Source organism: Gnatocerus cornutus, chromosome 5 (assembly GCF_029298725.1).
Source record: "Gnatocerus cornutus isolate USDA-ARS CGAHR chromosome 5, icGnaCorn1.1, whole genome shotgun sequence".
Taxonomy (NCBI): domain Eukaryota; kingdom Metazoa; phylum Arthropoda; class Insecta; order Coleoptera; family Tenebrionidae; genus Gnatocerus; species Gnatocerus cornutus.
Genome location: NC_142237.1, coordinates 10,272,116 through 10,291,877, shown reverse-complemented (window position 1 = coordinate 10,291,877; position 19,762 = coordinate 10,272,116). Strand labels below are relative to the sequence as shown.

The 19,762-nt window shown below is 32.6% G+C and overlaps 5 protein-coding genes across 6 annotated transcripts in view; 4 read left to right on the top strand and 1 right to left on the bottom strand.

Annotated features, from left to right (window-relative positions):
- The window catches only part of LOC148174334 (calcitonin gene-related peptide type 1 receptor-like), a 39,269-nt gene extending 35,463 nt beyond the window's left edge, over nt 1-3,806 (top strand). For both annotated transcript variants that reach the window (XM_088036090.1, XM_088036089.1), the window contains exon 9: nt 2,566-3,806. In XM_088036090.1, the coding sequence (XP_087892216.1) occupies nt 2,566-2,790 (225 nt within the window). In that variant the 3' untranslated portion in view covers nt 2,791-3,806. The remainder of the gene's footprint in view (nt 1-2,565) is intronic.
- A 2,229-nt stretch (nt 3,807-6,035) lies between these two features.
- On the top strand, nt 6,036-7,083 carry LOC148174333 (B1 protein-like). The gene is made up of 6 exons (XM_088037967.1): nt 6,036-6,140; nt 6,196-6,271; nt 6,326-6,414; nt 6,601-6,700; nt 6,827-6,891; nt 6,946-7,083. Exons 1-6 carry the CDS (start codon nt 6,084-6,086, stop codon nt 6,961-6,963), a joined length of 405 nt encoding a protein of 134 aa, XP_087894093.1. The 5' UTR covers nt 6,036-6,083; the 3' UTR covers nt 6,964-7,083.
- A 4,779-nt stretch (nt 7,084-11,862) lies between these two features.
- Nucleotides 11,863-13,105, top strand: LOC148174332 (general odorant-binding protein 83a-like). Its single transcript, XM_088037969.1, has 6 exons — nt 11,863-11,931; nt 11,984-12,059; nt 12,152-12,240; nt 12,299-12,401; nt 12,451-12,515; nt 12,808-13,105. Exons 1-6 carry the CDS (start codon nt 11,878-11,880, stop codon nt 12,823-12,825), a joined length of 405 nt encoding a protein of 134 aa, XP_087894095.1. The 5' UTR covers nt 11,863-11,877; the 3' UTR covers nt 12,826-13,105.
- Nucleotides 13,022-13,880, bottom strand: LOC148174331 (general odorant-binding protein 83a-like). Its single transcript, XM_088037966.1, has 6 exons — nt 13,809-13,880; nt 13,684-13,759; nt 13,542-13,633; nt 13,391-13,493; nt 13,280-13,344; nt 13,022-13,168 (listed from the first exon to the last, which is right to left on the bottom strand). Exons 1-6 carry the CDS (start codon nt 13,860-13,862, stop codon nt 13,151-13,153), a joined length of 408 nt encoding a protein of 135 aa, XP_087894092.1. The 5' UTR covers nt 13,863-13,880; the 3' UTR covers nt 13,022-13,150.
- A 2,733-nt stretch (nt 13,881-16,613) lies between these two features.
- LOC148174330 (sodium channel protein Nach-like) lies at nt 16,614-18,032 on the top strand. The gene is made up of 4 exons (XM_088036809.1): nt 16,614-16,705; nt 16,755-16,961; nt 17,015-17,326; nt 17,367-18,032. Exons 1-4 carry the CDS (start codon nt 16,614-16,616, stop codon nt 17,917-17,919), a joined length of 1,164 nt encoding a protein of 387 aa, XP_087892935.1. The 3' UTR covers nt 17,920-18,032.
- Nucleotides 18,033-19,762: the final 1,730 nt, after the last annotated feature.

Genomic DNA, 19,762 nt, shown 5'->3' with positions numbered 1-19,762 from the left:
TTAGGGTTTTAAATCATGACTTTATGACAAAGGAAATTAAATGCACATTTCAAAATTTAGTGTTCAGTGTTGTTGTTTGTTATTATTAAAGAGCTAATTAGCCTATAAAAAGAGAAATAATTAAAATAGTTCCACACGATTTGTTAATCAGCTGTTAATTGTACTTAATTAATTGCTTTGTAGTTTTAGTTGACTGGTTTTGACGTCATGGAAGTCATTAATTTGAATTTGTGTCAAAATGAAAATTAATTTGGGACTGAAAAAATTACACATTAAATACAAACTGAAAACAGAAAAAGAGACCTATACTCAATTTAACAGAATTTAACTCGACTCTCGCTAAACTTAAAGTAATTAGTTATGTTCAGTTAATTAATGTGATTACCGCTCTATTAGTATTTGTTGTGACATTTTCGTAGCACCATTTACAAACGCTCTTCCAGAAAATCTTTACAGCAAAGAAGCTTCAAGTACTTAAAAGCCGACTTAATAATATTACTAAGTAACTAATTAAGAGTCTAATTGGTAGTCGTAAATTTAATGGGATAGAAAGCCTAATTAATTGGTGATTTCTCAAAAGAAAAGAAAGCTCATTTTTTATGGATCTATTGCTTTACATTATTTGAGAAACCACTTATCCCAACAAGTAAACGATTCGATGATGGGCAAGAGCCAGGAACCCTTTAAAGAAATTTTCAGGAGATGTCGAACACGAGTTTGAATGCAATTTTTGTAAATCTATAATAAAAATCTGTAGTTTTCATAATTCGTACTAATTGGCGACACGACTAATATTTATGTATTGATCAACCAACACCGATATATGAATTATTAAAAAAGTTATAAATTGTTATACTATGTTTCCATGTTTATATTGCGAAATAGGTAAACAAAAATTAAAATTTCTAAAATTATAGTCTTTTGCTCCAGAATGCTGAAATTTGGAGATATGAATAAATTTGTTCAGAGTAGCAACTTCTTCAAATTTTATCGCTGTGGCGCTAGCACAACCAAAAATACAATTTTTTTAATAAAATTTTTTAACTTTAGGGGTGGTCCTAAAAATCAAAATTTCTAAAATCTAAATCTGTTGCTCTAGAATTTTTAAATTTTATACACTTGATAAATAAGTTAAAAGTAACAACGTGCCCAAATTTCATCGGTATGGCGCTTACACTACAAAAGAAAATAATAGTTAGATAGAATTTTGAAACTTTTGGGTTTGTCCTAAAAATACAAATTCCTAAAATATTTGTCAATTGTTCTAGAATGTTGAAATTTTATGCAGTTAATAAATAAGTTAAAAGTTGCAACCTCTCCAAATTTCATCGGTGTGGCGTTAACGCAACCAAAGATACAAATATTTAGAAAGAATAAAAACTTTTGGGTTTATCCTAAAAATAAAAATTTCTAAAATTTGAATTACTTGAATACTGAAATTTTGTAAAGTTAATAAATAAGTTAAAAGTAGCAACCTCCAAAACCCGCATTACTGTGGCGCTAACATAAAAAAAGTTTTTAATACAATTTTGAAACCTTTGGCGTTTGTCCAAAAAATTAATATTTCTAATTGTTCCAAAATTTTTAATTATTTTCATGACATTTTAGACACGTGTTTGAATGCAATTTTTAAACTTGAATTATTTGACACTGTTTTGGAAAGCCAATTTAATATGCTTTCCAAAAACCCATAAAACTCATGACTAGAACTAGTACTTTCCATTATAATTTTTGAAAAAATGATTTTCTGTCTCAGAAATAACTATTTAACGATTTTCATATGTAATTTTCTGCATTGCTATCTCTTATTGTCTAGAAGTCACAGGATAAAAAATTAAAAAATTAAAAAAATATGATTTATTGTCAATTTTTTTTAAAATCTGTCATTGCTTACAAAATCGTAATTTCAGGACACACAAAACGGGCATCGAATTCAGATCAGCAGGAAGCAATTCTACTTTTCACCGCTTCAGTACAAATTTCGTCCAAAATTTGTTGACTAGAATAATTAATTTTTATTACATTTTTCAATCAAACAACTTACAGAATTATCGAGAAAAATTCATATTTGCTTCACTGCATTCATCCCATTTATGCAAACAAACTTAAAATGTCACAAACTATAAAATAGATATTGGATGGTTTATTTCTCAAGACAATCAGTTTTCTAATCTGGAGAACTTCCTGAAAATCCAAAATATTTAACGATCTCAAAGTTAATGATAGAAACAAAGTAAATATTCTTTAAGCAACGACAAACTTTAATTACAACGATCTCTTAAAAGGAGTCTTTATTTGATCATTTAAAACATTGTTATTCGTACAAAGTGCTAATGCGCTCGTCCAGTAATCTTCTTACTCCTCTGAAAAACAGTTTTCCCTGCCACTATTATTTTTTTGGTTTGGGAAACCGAACTTTTTTCAGTTGGTACTAATTAATATTCCACGAATTGTAAAACTACTCAACTTTCCCCAACTTTTCAACAAAGTTCGATGCTAATTAAATTCCACACTTTTAAGGCACAAGTTATGACCATTATGCATCATGTACTTTGTCTCTTTCAGGGCTTGTGCGTGTCCTGTCTGTTCTGCTTCGCTAACCAAGACGTCCATCAAGCCATTCGAGGTTTTATGCATCGCAGGATTTACCGCACTACTCGTTGGAGCAACTACCATTACACCGGAGCTGTAGACAGTGCAGGAGTTTATGTAGTAAACGGGAGCAGCAACTGCAACAATGTCGGGCTGCTATCATTAAAAAGAAAATCCACGACAACAGTCAAACTGTAAGATTCTGTGAACAGGTGCTAAAACTATTCGGACCAAAGTTTAAAAATGACAAAAATGAGTTGGAAGAAGCGCTAAAACCGCATCGATTTTCTGTTTAACACCTATAAATCGTAAAGGACAGTTTACGGTGGTCGTGCTTTTGGGTTTTTGAGAGAGCAGGGCCGTCTTAAAGGAAATGATGAATAACACATGAACTAAGAAACGTTGATTTGATATCTCAGAGCGTACATTCCATTATACTTTCGCTTACTCAAACTTAAAAATTCTAGTCTGAAATAGTCCATTTAGAACAGTTGAAAAATCTCTGCAGAGGCTGAAACGGCCCACTTTAGTCGTATTGCCAAATCGTCTTCAATCATTCGTCTTGTTGAAAAAAATTGCATTGTTCTTTTTTATATCCTTCTGGCATTTATATCGAAATATTTCATACGGTCCTGGTTCCATGCGTTATTGCAGATTTTATTACAGTCCCGGAAAATAGGGCCCAATTTTTTATCATTTGCAGACAACGGTAAATGAGTGTGAACGTTTGGAACGACTCCAAGAGGATTTAAAATAATTCCATCTTGTGTAAACATCCCTTTATGTATATAAACTTTGAAGGAGAAATGTTGAAGACTACCAACCATAAGATGTTACTTTAAGCTTAGCACATTTCTTGAAAAATCGTACACATTTCGGCGACGCATCACCATGGCATCTGTAAACTCATGTGGATAATATTGATTTTGAACATTTTAACCCGAGGGATATCTATATTTTATACTACCTACTGTTCAGTATTAGATTTAATCGATCTTGTATATAAGTAGTGTTACTGTCGATGTAAGTGTCAACTGGGCTTTTATTTTTATCTGTGGTGTCTAACATGTCTAAGATTTAAGTCAAATAATGTAGATGTAGTATCGAGAGGGAGCATATGATACGCTTACACCCTGAATCATATGATGTTTTGTGTTACCAAACTGTACTTATTTCTTGTAAAATGTAAACTATAAATAAAAGAAATGATAAACTTCACGTGTTTCCTTTAAATACCCACAACGGTTTGTTTTTCTCAATGAAATTGTTCGTAGAGAAAGAGGAGATACGCTTGGTTTCCTGCGCGCCTCCGCCCAATTCACGTGCATAGTAAATAATAATTCTGATAATTAGATATTATTAGACAGATAAACGTAATTAACGGTTCATTTATGGGTCAGATCTTCACGACACCCAGGAGTTTTTTTGTAAGTGTTATCCTGAGGGACTCTGGGGAATTAGAGAGCAAAATTTTGAAATTAGGTTCCGATTCCTTCATTATAATTTCTAGATGTCTAAATTAATAATTGCAAACTGAGAACTTCAAAGTATGGAATCCCTAGAAGCCCACTAACAAATTTCGAAAGTGAAATCTAATTATTACCCAACTGAGCCCACTCTCCTGGGTACTTTTCAGAAAATTCTTGGGTGTAAATCAGGCTTTCAAATCTTTTGGGGAGAAAATTATGGGAAAATTGAATGCGATGATTTTTGAGATTAACACAACAAAAAAGTTGGTGGTGTTAACAACTCACACTAATTAATAATTAATTAAAGATTGTTCCAAAGGGAGACTTAAATACAGATTTGACAAGTTTTGCCAAACTTGCACAGGATAATTAACTTCTAGGCATGTCAAGGTTTCGTCAAGGTTCAAACGTTTTTGCTGCCAACTGTTACCCATAAAAATTTCTGGAGGCTGCTGCCAACTTTACTTTTAATGGCCATTATCTATTACAAAACATAAAAATCAAATTATCTTTTATTATCTTACATTCAATTTTTCCCTAATTTTCTCCCAAAGAATTGAAAGCCTGATTACCAACCCAAAATTTTCGAAAATTTACCCATTTACTTTACTTTTAGAGCCGCTTGTATTCGACGCAATTTTGATGGTTGTCCTGAGTCCACTGCGACGAAATTTTTCTTTGTCCGAACCCAAACTTCTTTCGACGACAATCATCATTAATACCAGTCAGAGTAACAATACAACGCTTTTTTAGAAGTAAAAACGAGCTTGAAGTAATGAATTTTCAATTAAATGTTAGTGACAGAAAATCGATAAATGTTTGAAAAGAATCCCATTTCTTGCAAAAAGTTCAATTAATTTGATTGAAAACTGCGTTAATTTTTTTCCAATCGGCCGAAACAGTTTTCATCAATGAAAAAGTACTGTTTATAACACTGTCAGCGAATCTTAATTTACTATCAGTCAGTAAAACGCACTCTATTCCGTTTTATAACCAATTTTCTACTTGAGTGAGTGATTTATTAAGTTCCTTCATAGGCGCAATTTCTTTTTCATTGAATGCGACTCTGCCAAGTGTCCTTGTCCAGTCTCAACCATCATCACTCAATACAATTTCAGAAAATGGGCCAAAAAGTGAAATAAAATTGCGACCTTGCAGAGAAATATTTTTCATTAGACAGCACACGCCATCGCATAATGAACGGAATTGTTATCTCGACGGATGAAAAATATGTTGTTGATTTATTTATTTATGGCTCAAATGAATAAAATTCGCGTATTTTAAGTAATCTGAAACCAGTAGCTGATTACCGATCAATATCCTTCTTTCTTCAGAGTCTAAAACTAGAAATTAAGCCATCCAGATTAGAGCTAATAGTTCCGGAGGAACTTGATGATTTAACCGCTAAACCAGAAGTTTCAAAGTCTCGGTTTTGTGTTAAAAAAATTAATCCGTGCAAATACGACAGTGAATTCTCGCCTGAAATAAAACTTTATGGATCTTCCGGATACTGCAATTTTAATTCACAGCGTCGTAACGACGGGATTAGACAACATAAAGTCTGTGAAATTAGCTTTGTTGCTACACAATCTATTAATTTTATAACCCAACACTGCTTTGATTAACGGAAGGTGTAGTCCATTAATTCAGAAAAAGTTCGTCAAATTACGGGCAACCCCGAGTTAATTGTTCCAGTGATAAATAGCGTCTACCTGGATAAAACAGGTGTGTCATCTGTAATTTGGGCAATATCCGCAAACTTTTCCCAGCGTGCGTGCACTTATTCAACTGAAACAGTCCTTGGGAATTAATTAATACCTGAAGAGTATAATTTCAGTTTTTCTAGAAATAAAATCACAGTCTGAAATCACTAATAACAAACTAAAATTTATTTTAAAAAAATCGGAAATCACATGACTAATAGTATGCAAATTACCACCAAATGGTCCTCAAAGGATACAAATAAATATTGAATGACAATTTGCTAAGCAGTTTCATTCATAGTTTCAAAACACTCGCATCATGCAGAAAACCGGAATAATTTGTCTCGTATTCGCCTTGTGCTTGACTGGAGTTCTTGTAAGTATAGTGGAAAAACTGGGGAAATAATATTTCTAACTGTATTTGCGCCAAGGGTCTGAGTGACGAGATGCAAGAACTAATTGACAACTTACATAAAACTTGCGTAGCCGAAACAGGGACCTCAGACGGTAAGTCGAAAGAAAGATAACAAATTTGCATTGTCGTAAAAACAATGCTTGCAGACAAGATTGCCAACGCGAGAAAGGGCGACTTTGCTGACGATGAAGACTTTAAATGCTACTTCAAGTGTTTGTTCGACCAAATGGGATGTGTAAGTTTCACCCCTTGTTACAGCTCTGTCGCATTTAGATGAAAACTCAAATGTATGAGACGAATGCAAAAAACGCTTTTAGACTTTATAAGCTGTCTACCACTTTTTAGACGAATTGAAAATGCATTTTTTTTTCTTTTCTTAAATGCAGAATTGTTATTAAAACCTCTCGGCCGTTTCTTCCAGATGAGCGACGACGGTACAGTCGACAGAGAAGCCGTTATTGCACTCATGCCCCCTGAGTTACAAGATAAAGTTTCCGGGATTATTCGAGGATGTACAGACAGTAAGTAAACATTCTTGTTTACATAAATAAAACAGTTGGGAGAGATAATTGCGATGAAAAAAACAGTTTCCATGTCTCAATTATCCCTCAAATTTGAACTCTATAGGTAAACTAAAACAATTTTAGCTGGCGCAAGTGCCTGTGAGAACGCTTGGCTTGCAAATAAATGTTTCCAGAGCAAAAGTCCAGACGTAAGCATTGCTTAATTAATCAATTTTTCAACTTTTTAAAATTTTTGTTTTTAGGATTACTTCCTTCCATAAGCGGGATTGAGAAAACTGATGTCCAAAGTGCCTTCTATGTATTATACGTTAAGCTTATTTTTAGTTGAGCAATGTGTGACACCATTTAGATGGAAATAAAAGCAGAATTATAAAGCAAAAGTGTCTTTTTTGTCGACTAAAAGTGGAAAATTTTGAAATTATTACTGAGTCACAAACTCTCTTCAAAGAAAATAGTTTTTCGGATCGTCTTCACCTTCAACGAACACGTAGAAAGGTGGGAAAAGTTGCATGGAACATGCAAATTTTCCATATAAGAGAGCCCTCATGGATGTCACTCTACTGAGCCGAGAATTTCGTCTGAAGTGCACATAAATTCGATTGTTGTTGCTTTGAAATTGAAATGAATTTTCCTTCTCAACGGTATATTTTCAAAAAAGATGTAAAATTTTAAAATGGTAGTGGTGTAACAGTCCGGCAGAAAAGTCAGATTACACGGGTCGCTTAGGGAAACGAATCTTTAATTACACACCAAAGAATTATTTACACAAGTTGTTTCGTTTTTTAAGATGAGGTTTTAGCTAGCTTAAAAATTAAAATAAAAATGTATTTCATGGTTGGTAAAACAACTGAGTTTCACTGTCAAATTTAAAATTAAGAACACCTCATTTAATTCAATACGCATTCTGCGAAAAAAAAACAAGACTTGTTATATTTTAAAGATGATAGATATATCGTTATTAACATACTTCGCCTCTTGTTTTTAAAAGACATTTACGACTCGCGGAAATTACGATTCCAACAATTTTAAAACTAATCAATTGGTTTGCTTACATTAAAAATTTGTTTTATTTCGTCTGCCTTTCCATAATCAAATTTAATAATAATTACACATTAAAACCAAACTCGTATGTGAACGTCCACGGCGCTTGTAAATATAATGTTTCCGAAGATGTCAATTGAATGTTAATTTGATGTTAACAATTCATGAGGCCAAAAAGTTATTATACCAACGAAAACTACTAATTTCCTGAAATTTCATAACAATTGCACTAAAATTACCAAAATTATACGATTTTTAGAGTGGGGTTTTTATATTTCTGCTTTCCCTTGAAAATAAAAATTTCCAAAATGTGTGTCTTTAATTAGTTAACGCCAGTCAGTCTAAAATCGTAAATAGACATTTATCAGAACTAAAAAAAGTCTAAACTAAGCACAAACACGGTATATATTAAACTACTCTTGTTAGCACTAACAAATTGAAAAACTGACAATTAAACACGTTTAAAGTTTCTTTGAATAAAAAATCTTCCAAACCGTAAAAGTGAATAGTGAGCACCACCTACCTTGCAAAAATTTTTCTCAGAACAGCGTACACACGTCCGAAACGACTCCCTTCTCTAAAAGTCGAAACACAACTGATTCTAATACAGATATTAATACGTAATTTGCTAATTGCTGATAACTTTTTGATAACATCTTTTTCTTGAACGAACAAAAAATAATCAGGTGGTGCTATTGCCATAATTGAGGATAATGATAATGAATAACAATAACTTTTAAGAAAGACGATTTCCTAAATAAATCCAAATATGTATACAGTGTCCGCACGATTTTTAACAAAACTTTTGACATCCGATCTTTTTTGATAATTATCCTCACAAATCCGGAAAAAATACATAGTTTTGAGAATTTCCAATCGGATAAAATAGCAACAATAGTGCAATAAAAACAAAGGCGAAAACCGCATCTTTCTATCTGTCCTAGCTCCGGAGATATGGAAGCATTGAAAATTCCGGATTAAATTCGAATTCCAGACATGCAATGGATTTAATATAATACAAGACTGAAAAGTAGTAACTCCCACAAATTTCATAACTGTAGCTAAATCTACATACCTACATTAACAAAAGTGACAGGTTTTAATAATTTTACAAAATCAGCATCGTGTAATTGTTCTGCTGAACGACCAATCACAGAGCCGCATTTTAAATTTGACGCCTAACAAAATTTCTTTCCAGAAAAAATAAGGTTTATCGTGTATTTTTTGGCGTTGGAAATCACATTCATCACGTCTATTTAAGAATAATCATCTTAATTTCCAGGAAAAAATGTTAAGAACAGCCTGAAGCTCTGTCATTCTAGATTAATTTTTTATACGTTTGCTGACGTCAGTTTGGCGTCACAAAAGACGAACTTATATAAAATTTATAAAACTCGCTGATGTGACAGTCGATTACACTTTAGCAAAATATCCAAAATGATAAGGCGAAAATACACACATGATTTCCAACGAAAGTTTGTTTTATATTACTTAATACGAGTGACAGGACAAGAGAGACCGCGGGTTATCCGGTTTGTTGGTATGGTAACGTAAGGTATCGAATTGCAACCTCACAGATAATGGACAAACTTTATGACAAGGGACCCATAATTTTTGACATTAAATTATAATTGGGAAAGTAGTAGTTCAAAGGAGAAAATCCAGGCGAATTTTCTTGTCGAACACATTCCATATCAAGGAACCAACAGCTTTTACACAGTATTTTGTTCATTTTTATTTTAAATTAATTCAATCTAATCAAATAATGTAATATAATATTATAAGTTGAATTTTGAAATTTAAAGAATAATGAAATGGCATCTTAACCTTTTCAAGTGCGTTTCGACACCTTTAACGTTTAATTAAAAATGTAATCAATAGAAAATCTGTTGAACTTGTACAATTCCATAACATTATAAGCTACATTTTTATTGAGTAATTTCTACCCACACTAAACTCAAAATTGGTGATGTTAATAATTAAATTAAACTATCATCACAACCCCACAAAGCCGTCTTAAACCATAAATTAATCTAACAATAGCAAAGCTGTTAACAGCTTAAACTCACCAAATTGCTGATTCCATTATTCGTTAGATTTATTGCATATACCTACCTTTAGTTCCCTGGCTGCAAAATGAAATATGTTTCCAGACAAATTCTATTTACATATCTTGAAATTTATTTTATCTCTCGTGACATGTAAGCCGCATTGAAGACAATTCGAGAATATCTACAATAGATGTAAGAGAATTTTTTAGATATATAGCGAATTTATTTGAATAGATATTTCTCGTTACATTACGTTAGAAGTGTTTCCAGAACGACGAATAGAAATCTGTTTTGCAATAGCGATCCCTAAACAAATTTGTATGTACAGAGCGTTCTTTTTATTTGTTCCAAACTTGAACAGAAAATTACAAGAAAACAATTTAAGAAAAATTAAGTTTAAAGTCGGACTGACAATACAGCAGCATGCAGTTGCTCGAACTAAAATTATCGCATATAATCCTTACGTGACTCAAAGGCAAATTGCAAGACAAGTTGAGATTAGTCTGGATATCGCAGTCAACATCTTAAAGACTGACGGATTTTGTCTATTAAAACCTTTAACAGAACACGATTTAAGTCGGAACTAGACTTTAGTAAATTTTTCGTTTCACGTCCTCGTTTTTGTTTTTATTTTTTACCCCTTTCTTTTACGTTAAGTTCTAAAACGACAAACAAATAACAAAGATAACAATTCAAACTTCCCCTAAAAGTTTTAAGCCCAGCAAACGGAAAACATGTGATTTCAAATTGGCAAGAATCCATCGAGCTAACAAACCAGAAATACAAAAAAGTTTCATTATGAAACTTTGTTTTAATGAACAAGAAATTCTTGCTGGATATTTCCCAAAGGCATTTGAGGTTTAAAACGATAAAATGATGTCACTGATTTATCATCAAATCAATTTAAAAATTTGATAACATAAATTATTTCGACATTTGTAAGATTTCGTTTTAATGTTGTGTTACAATGAGCTTTAATAAAGCAAACTTCTACATTGAAAAAATAAAATTTCAAATTTTCGAGGGTTTTCTTTATATTCGATATCGAGAAAAATCGTTTTCAAAGCTCCAAAATTTTGGCGCTCTGGCGACAACCCGAAATTTCAAACCCCTCTAATTCAGTTAATTTGCTGACGAACGAGAAAAACAAAATTCTGCGTAAAATGAGCCCATATGGTTCAAATTTTCTCAACAAATAAACGAGATATCAACTGAAATACATTTTCAGTGGATGTTTTTAGAGTCATTTTCAAGAAGCTGTTTCGGGGCGAAAACTGCATTTAGTACGATTAAATTATATATCGATAGAAAGAGGAGCTCGAGATCTATCACCTGGTCAAATTAGACCGATAGAAAAAATAGTTTTTGAGGGACGATTGAAAAACGAAAAATTGAAAATTTTTCATCGATTGAGTCGCAAAATGTTTTTGCCCAAAAATTCGACCATCGAATATTCAACTTTTGAGGGCGGATTCTAAAGTAGAATGACCCGAAAAAAAGATGGTCAAAATCGTTTCTCAAAATCTTTCGTAGTTTCGGATATATTGAGCTTTAAAAATTTTCCAACTCAAAATTCAATATCCGAAACTTTGATCGCTCAGAACTCAGTTACTTGTAGACCGATCTAAACAAGTCTTACATTTTTGGATTTCACGTCAAATTCTGCGTAAAATGAGCAGCAATTCTTTAAGATTGCTCTATTAATAAGCGAGATATTAATCTCAGAAATTTAACACATCTTTAGTCATAAAATATCTTCGAAAAAATCCAATTTTCGATTTCGGTAAATCTAAAAACGTTTTCCACACTAAAAAAACGCGAGAAAAACGACTGCAAAAACTATTCAAACGACTATTACTCAGTTATTTGTTGACGAACCTCAAAAATTCTTCTCATTTCATTTGCTGCTGACTATACGTCTTACCTCTAACAAAGGCCAAGCAAACATTCAATTTAAATCAATTAGTTGAATTACTACGAGCTGTAGACTATACTTGAATAATTTTTAATTATACCCACACAACTGAAGAGGAAGTCAGAATTCATAAATAAATGAGGAAAATAAAAGAAACTTCAGTCAAAATGTCGACATCGATTCCACTATTACTAATCTTATGCTTTTTAACTAAAGTTTTCGTGAGTAAAAAATTCTTCAAAACAACTGATAAACAACACTCAATTATTTTAGAGTTTAACTGAGGAAATGCAAGAACTCATCGATACTCTCCACCGCACATGTGTTAGCGAAACAGGAGTTGTAGAAGGTATTTCTCACATTTTCATCGCTCCATTTTTCTATTATTGAACACGTGATTTTCACATTATTAAATGTTATTTCTTCCATTTATTTTAACAGAAGCAATAGAAAACGCTCGGCAAGGCCAATTCGCAGAAGACGATAAATTGAAGTGCTACATGAAGTGTATTGTGGATCAAATGGGTTGTGTACGTTCTTTTTAAAACAATTTATCTACAGTAGTCGCTTATAATCTCACATTTTTAGGTGGATGAAAACGGAATTTTTGATATTGAAGCAACAGTTGCTGTTTTACCTGAAGAGTACAAAGAAAAAGGCGAAAAAGTCATCACTACATGTGGAACCAAAAGTATTAATTCCTATTCTGTAGATTTATCTCCATCTAATTTTGATTTTAGTGGGAGCCAACCCCTGCGACAATGTGTTTCTGACAAATAAATGTTGGTACGCACAGAGCCCAAATGTAAGTTTTAATTTAGTTAAAATGGAAGGGTAAAATTAAAAGCTTATCAGATTAAATGAATTTTAATAAGATTAACGCCGTATGAATAATAAGATTAAAAATGTTCGGGTGTAGACTAAATATTTAAAAATGTCGTTGTTCGCACGTTTTCTTGTTTTTATTTAGTTATTATGAAGAGTTTTTAGTGTCAATCTTTTTAACAGAGTTTAGAAGATAAAAAATTCGGTGAACTATCGAGCTATAATTTAGTACGATTTTTTTTATAAATTTTATGATATTGTTTCTTTTTTAGGATTACTTTCTTGTCTAAATCTCTAAATACCGACGATTCGTCTTATCTCCTTTACCGCCAAATCTTGTTTGCATTTTTTTACTCTCTTCACCAATTTCTGCATCAATTCAGATATCCGGATTTGGATAACAAAACTCAAGAAGATTTATTTAAAAATAATGATTTAACTTTAACTTAATGCTAGAAGATATTTTGTAATAATAATTGTAAGTAATACATTTTAAAAATTTTATTCGTGTAAGCACATGTATAAAAAAGTACAGTATAAAATATTACAAATATATAAAATTTAACTGTCCATGTCGAGTACCATCACCCTCGTTTCTTCCGTATTCTCATCGCTTTAAATGAGTTCGTAGATCTAAAAACAAATTTATATCAAGACACTAACCCAGCAGTCACAAATTCCTAAATTGATCTTTCAGATCCTAATCTAGAAAAGTGTATCCAACAGTTCCATTATTTAACTTACCTCGGGTTTGGTTTCCAAATAACATTTATGGGTCAACCAAGCGCTTTCACAAGGATTGGCTCCCACTGAAAATTTATATTTCATTATGTAAAAACTAGATAAGAAACTCACCTATGGATCCACACTGTCTCACCACTGGAGTTGCTTCGTCTTTCAGCTCATCGGGTAACATGGCAATTACGGCTTCAACGTCAATAATACCATCATCGCTGATCTAAAAAGTGAAAAATGTGATACGAAAAGACTGTTTTTTCAGACTTACACAACCAGTTTCGGACAGTAAACACTTTAAGTAGCATTTCAAGTTGGGGTCGTCATGCATAACTTTATCAGCGTTCACTTTCGAAATTATTGCTGCGAAAAAAAGTGTATTTTTAGTGATACGATGTTGTTACAAAACAAACCTTCCGATACTCCAGATTCCTTGACACAAGTTCCATGTAACAAGTCGGAAAGTTCTTGCAAAGCGTCGGAAAGGCACTGAAACATTTCGGATCACATAAACGAAGGAAAACTTCTTGAAACTTACCAAAGCTGCAGGGATGTAGAAGCACAAAGCAAGAACAACTTGATACTTGAACATGTTGCTGTATTTTTCGGAATGATTAACCGAATGGAAGATGTGCCTTTTATATCCAAAAGCAAAACAGTTCCTTTACCACAAGCATGAAACATAACCGCATAATTATAGTTAAAAGTGTAATAACAGGTTCCGAAATTAGATGTGAAAAGTAGATGATGAAAGACGCCGCGACAATTATGCAAAAATAATTTGATGTTACATGTTTTCTGTAATTTCATAAAAGTGACAAATTGAAAAGAAGAGTCGTTGGTGTGGACTGTTCAAAAAGAATTGTTTTCAAGTATTCACCTATAACTGTTTCAAAAAACAAAACGGATTAATGACACTTGACAAATTGTAATGCATAATAATTAAGCTACCGTACAGTAATGCAGTAATATAAAATTACGTGTTTCCATGAATTTCCTTCGCCAGCCCAGGTTTTCGAATAATTCACTCAGTTACGCAGAATACGCAAAATAATGAATCATTTGGGATAATAAGCCGAAAACGTTTGCACCAAATCGTAATCATCTCCATTGTGCAAAATCGATTGCAATGACTAGAAAATCTAAAATAATCAATCATTACCACCTCAGTGAGCAACAGAACATTAACAACAAATCATGGCAGCGAATTCAAATGTCAAAGTAATGTTCAAACATAGTTTCAAAGCTTAATCGATAAGTGTTTTGAACGTGCTTTTTGGGATATACCTGCCGAATTTTACATTTTATTTAATCGAGATTAAGGTGATCAAATTAAACATTGTTTATCTCCTTATTACAACATCCAACAAAGAGAAATGATACTGACAACATCCAACAAAGAGAAATGATACTGAAATGTTTTATAAACATTGAGAGCTTAAACCGAGCGATTTATCTAATCGTTGTAAATAAAACAGTGTTGGACACCGTGTTCTTTTTATAGGCTTCGAATGAAAAATTAGCAAGAGATTTCTGATTAATTCCATTCCATTAATTCCATGGAGGTAGACGTGGATATCTGAAATAACTTTTGTCATTTGAAAAAAAAAACGTAGCACAGCCAACCAATTTTTTGAACAATAAATAAGTTGATTTTATCTGCGACCATGTTATTCAGTCATTCATTTTAGTTGTATAAACCTCATTTTTCCTGCAAAAATTTCTTGGGACGTCAAATTTAAAATGCACGTCTGTGATTGGTCAGAGTCACATTGACATGATCCACTACAGGTATCTAACTTATGCCTTTCAAATCCAAAAATCTAGTTTTAGTCATGTCATGAATTTTCACGAAAAACTCCAACTTTCAACTTTTGCAAAATCAAAAAACGATTTCTTATCTAAAAAATTGCGAGAAAAACGATGGCACAAAGTGTTTCTTAATATCTCTCGTAGTTTCCGAGATATTAAGCACGAATTGTTTTGAACCTTTAAAAATTTGGCCCTCTGGCGACAACCCAAAAATTCAAACGGCTATTAACAAACTCAGTTATTTGTTGACGAAAATTAAAAAATCTTCTGGCTTTGGAATCAGCGTGACATTCTGCGTTAAATGAGTCCAAATAGGTTAGGTTTGCTTAATAAATAGACGAGGCATCGACCAAAAACTGCTTTGAAGAGGTTTTTTTGAGGTGATTTTCAATCACTATCCGAAACTTTGATCGGCCATAACTCAGTTATTTGTTGTCGGATCTAAATTTCAGTCTCAGATTTGGAATCTGCGGAAAATTCTGGGTAAAATGAGTTATAACGCAAGTTTAATGCAAAAGTTAACGAGATAGCGAATTTTGAGGTAGTTTGATTTTAGTCGTGAAGTTTCATTCGACGAAATCAAATTTTCGAATTCGCATAAAATCGACAATCGCATTTTTGGTATTTGAGGGCAAAATCTAAAAAAACCGTTCTAAAAAGAATTGATGACACAAATTGAAAATAGACTTCAACAGAAATCAATTTAAATCATTTTAAAAAAGTGAAATATTATACTTAAACGGTTGAATATAATAGTATTTTCCTTTCGGATATCCGCAAATTCTTCTCCTTAATAAACTTTTAGAAAAAAGTCTTTAAAAATACCGCAAATATCTTTCCCACATGACTGGCATTTCCATAATGTTATCGACCTCAAACACACCGCCAAAGAACATTCTAAAGTTGACTTGAGAATAATAGGGCTTAGTTCAAACTTTGTCGATAAAAGAAATGAAAGAAGAGAGATCAAAGTTGCTAATCAAAAATATTGACGAATCCTTGCTTCGTAAATTACACATCAATTGACCATTTGACAATTTGAATAGTCAAAAAGAAAAGACGATAATTCATTATTCATTCACGATAATATTCATTATTTCGACACGTGTTTTATGGGGTCGTAACATAAAAACAAAAATAAATATAAAGAAACTAACTGCTAAAATTAGTTCATTAATAATAAATTACATGTATGTACCTACTTAGATTAGAATTTATATGAACATGAACTCGCGCCACGCTGCAGTTAGTAGAAATATAAAAATTAGTTGAGATTTAAATAGGTAGTCCAACTTGTTTTCGTTCGTTTTAACCAACAACAGTCACAGAAAATGAACAATAATAAATTCAATGAATAAATAAACATAATATGTACATACAATACCGGAAACCCGACAGCTTTTAATCAATTTTTCCGGACGAAAGCGCTATAAGAAGAAATTACACGCCAATAAATCGGACAGAACACGGTCAACATTCGTACGAAATGTACACCAAAAAGAAATCAAAAAAAAATTACACGCTATGGGATATGTTAAAATACGAAGCAAAGCAGTTTTGTCTATACACTGCTTTACATGGGTATCGTTTCATTGTTTTACCAAAAAGAATTCTATTAGAGAGGTGAGAATATGAAAAATGTACGAAAATGTAACAATTTGTTGGGTTTTAGGGTATTTTGGATCATCATCGTTTTATTGTCTCTAGCGGCTGCAGTTTCTCTGCTTTGTTTGGCTTATATAAATTTCCAGGAAAATCCGACGATTTTAGTGACAGACTCTACGCACTATCCCATATGGAATTATCCTTTCCCCGCTATAACAATTTGCGATTTCAACAAAATCTCGAAGACAAAAGTAGAAACTTTGGTTAAAAACTTGTAGATTCTAATTATTTTAGTAACAATTTTTTAATTTGTTGGCGAAATTTTAGAGACATCCCATATAAGGTGCCTTTGGAGGAGGTAATTGAAGACTTTCGTCTTCTAGTTCAACTGATCTACAACAGCAACGAAAACATCCCTTTAAGAAACTACACTCGTCTGCAAGACATCTTAGATACCAATGACCTTACAATTGAACGGGTTATGGAAACTATTACCCCAAAATGCAATGACATGCTGCAAAGGTGTAAATGGAAAGGAGAAGAAAAAAGATGTGAAAGCATTTTCGAGCCGATAAAAACCACAGAGGGTTTCTGTTGCTCCTTTAATTACCTTGCATTAAGAAATCACACCTTTGGAGGGTATTAAAATTCATAAAATTTCATTCTTAAGTTGTCTTAGAGTTTTAGCTAATAAAGTCCCCACGTATCCACGAAGAGTATCAGCTTGTGGTTACTTAACAGCACTGGAAGTGTTAGTGAACAGCCAACCGGAAGATTATTTTGCCACCCATATAGCAGCAGTTGGACGTAGTATTCTTATCCACAGTTCCTTTGACTTTCCAGATTGGAGCATGGAAACTATGTTAACTGAGAGAAAAATCAACCATTTGATTGGTGTCACCCCCACAATAACATACTCAACTCCGAGCATTTTTAATTTAGCGCAGTATAAACGAAAATGTCTCTTTAACAACGAGTCATATTTACACAATTTCGCTCAATATAATTTCCACAATTGCATGGTTGAGTGTAAAATGAATTTAACGAAGAAATTATGTAATTGCATTCAGTTTTACTACCACCACGAATCAGGCACATATCCGAAGACCCGCATTTGCAACTTAAGAGATATTAGTTGCTTAAGAGAACACAGACGTAAGTTGATAAATAATTCAAAAATCACAATAAATTCGTTTTTTAGACATCATAATGAGTACCACGCCTGGATTTGATCCATCTTCCGCTCAAATTGACCACAATTGGGAAATCGAGGAGCACTTGTGTAGTCATTGCATGTCGGATTGCGATTATGTTGATTACACGGCGGAATCGTCTTCTGGGGTGTTTACAAGAAAATTTTCCAGTAATCAACAGAATTTGTTGTAAGACAAAAAGATAAAAGAAACCACTAGTAGACATTCAATTTTAAATAAAAAAATTAGTTCAAGCGCATTCTATTCGTTCTGTTTCAGCGGAAACATCGTCATCGAACATCAAAGTGTTGTACGAGTATATTTCAACGACTTGGTGGCCACAAAAAATAGAAGAGATGTTGCCTTCAGTTGGCACACTTTACTGGGTAACTTTCGTAACAGAATGACCCAGAACGCTCACACTTACCAATTCTGCATCAAAATCTGAGCTGTGATTAGTCAACATAAAATGCTTGTATCTTGAATACTATAAATTCTTCAGATTTTGAGAGAAAATTTTCCATTAAAAGAAAGTGGGAGAGTTCTGGGACAGTCTGTATGTATCGCCCGCACTTAATTTAAATCAATTCCTCGACAAAATCTGAAATGATTTTCTCGTACTTTGGAGAACTGTACAAAACTCTCTTGTTATTTATTGTCTTCATGGACAGAATTTAAGATTCGCGAGGAAGTTGCAATATCATTCTGAAAGAATTAATTATCCACAGAACCTCTAAAAACCTATAGCATAAAAGACTAATGAATTTATTACAGCATTTTATGGAGGTCTTCTAGGACTTTTTATCGGATTCAGCTTCGTTTCTGTAGTGGAATTAATTTATTTTTTTACAATTCGGCTCGTACTCGACACTAAACAACATAATGAAGTTTCACACAAAAAGACAGAAACTAAGAATAAAGTCCCAATTAATGTAAAACCACACCAGGAAGAAATTTCAAATCCGAAAAATCTAATATTGAATCAGTATCACAACAGGCACAACTTACGGCGTAGAAGCAACTCTAATTCTTAATTTAATGTTTGGAATAAAAAATAACTAATTAAAATTCAATAAAATTATCACTTGTAAAACGTTTTTTTAAATAATGCTTCCTTAAATTGTCCTTCTAAGCAGTTCTCAAACTACGCTGGAAGTCCTTGAAAAGAAATTCTCCTTCGGCATGTCAAGAGCCGAGAAAATTTTAATTCCTCTTGATACATTTTTAAGAAGAAATTGTTGCAACTTCAGAGAAAAGTAGAAATTTGTCAATAGTTTACATTTTAGTTTGTATGAAAGTGTATTTAAAATCACTAAACTTGACAATGCTTTTAACATAAATTTGAGTTTTCAATAAGGCACACTGAGACGTCAATTATTCTGAAATAGAATATACTTTCCCGCATTACTGGCATTTCCATGATAATGTCGACCTCAAACTCACCGCTAAAAAGCACTTGTAGTGTTTGTAGTGAGAGAATAATAGGGGACTAATTAGAAAATTGGCCGAAAAAAGTAATGAAAGAAGCGAGAGAAAATTGCTGACAAAAAATCGAACGAGTCCTTCATTTGTAGATATGTTATACAGGTGTTCCAAAACGCCCGCACTTCCTATTTAAAAAGGAATTCTACATCAAATATCAAGAAGTTTTTTAGTTGTTAGAAGCACCATATAATATTCTGTTGCTAAGTTACGTGTAAATAGTTTTCCTTATATTGCACGCAGAAGCTCTGTGATTGGTCAATTCAAATTGTTTGTAACATGAATATTATAATAAATGTGGAACATTGTGGCCTCCAAAAACCATCTCAGAGCGAGCATTCAAGTACACCCACCTGTATGTTTGACCATCATACCAACAAAAAAAAAATAGAAAATATTT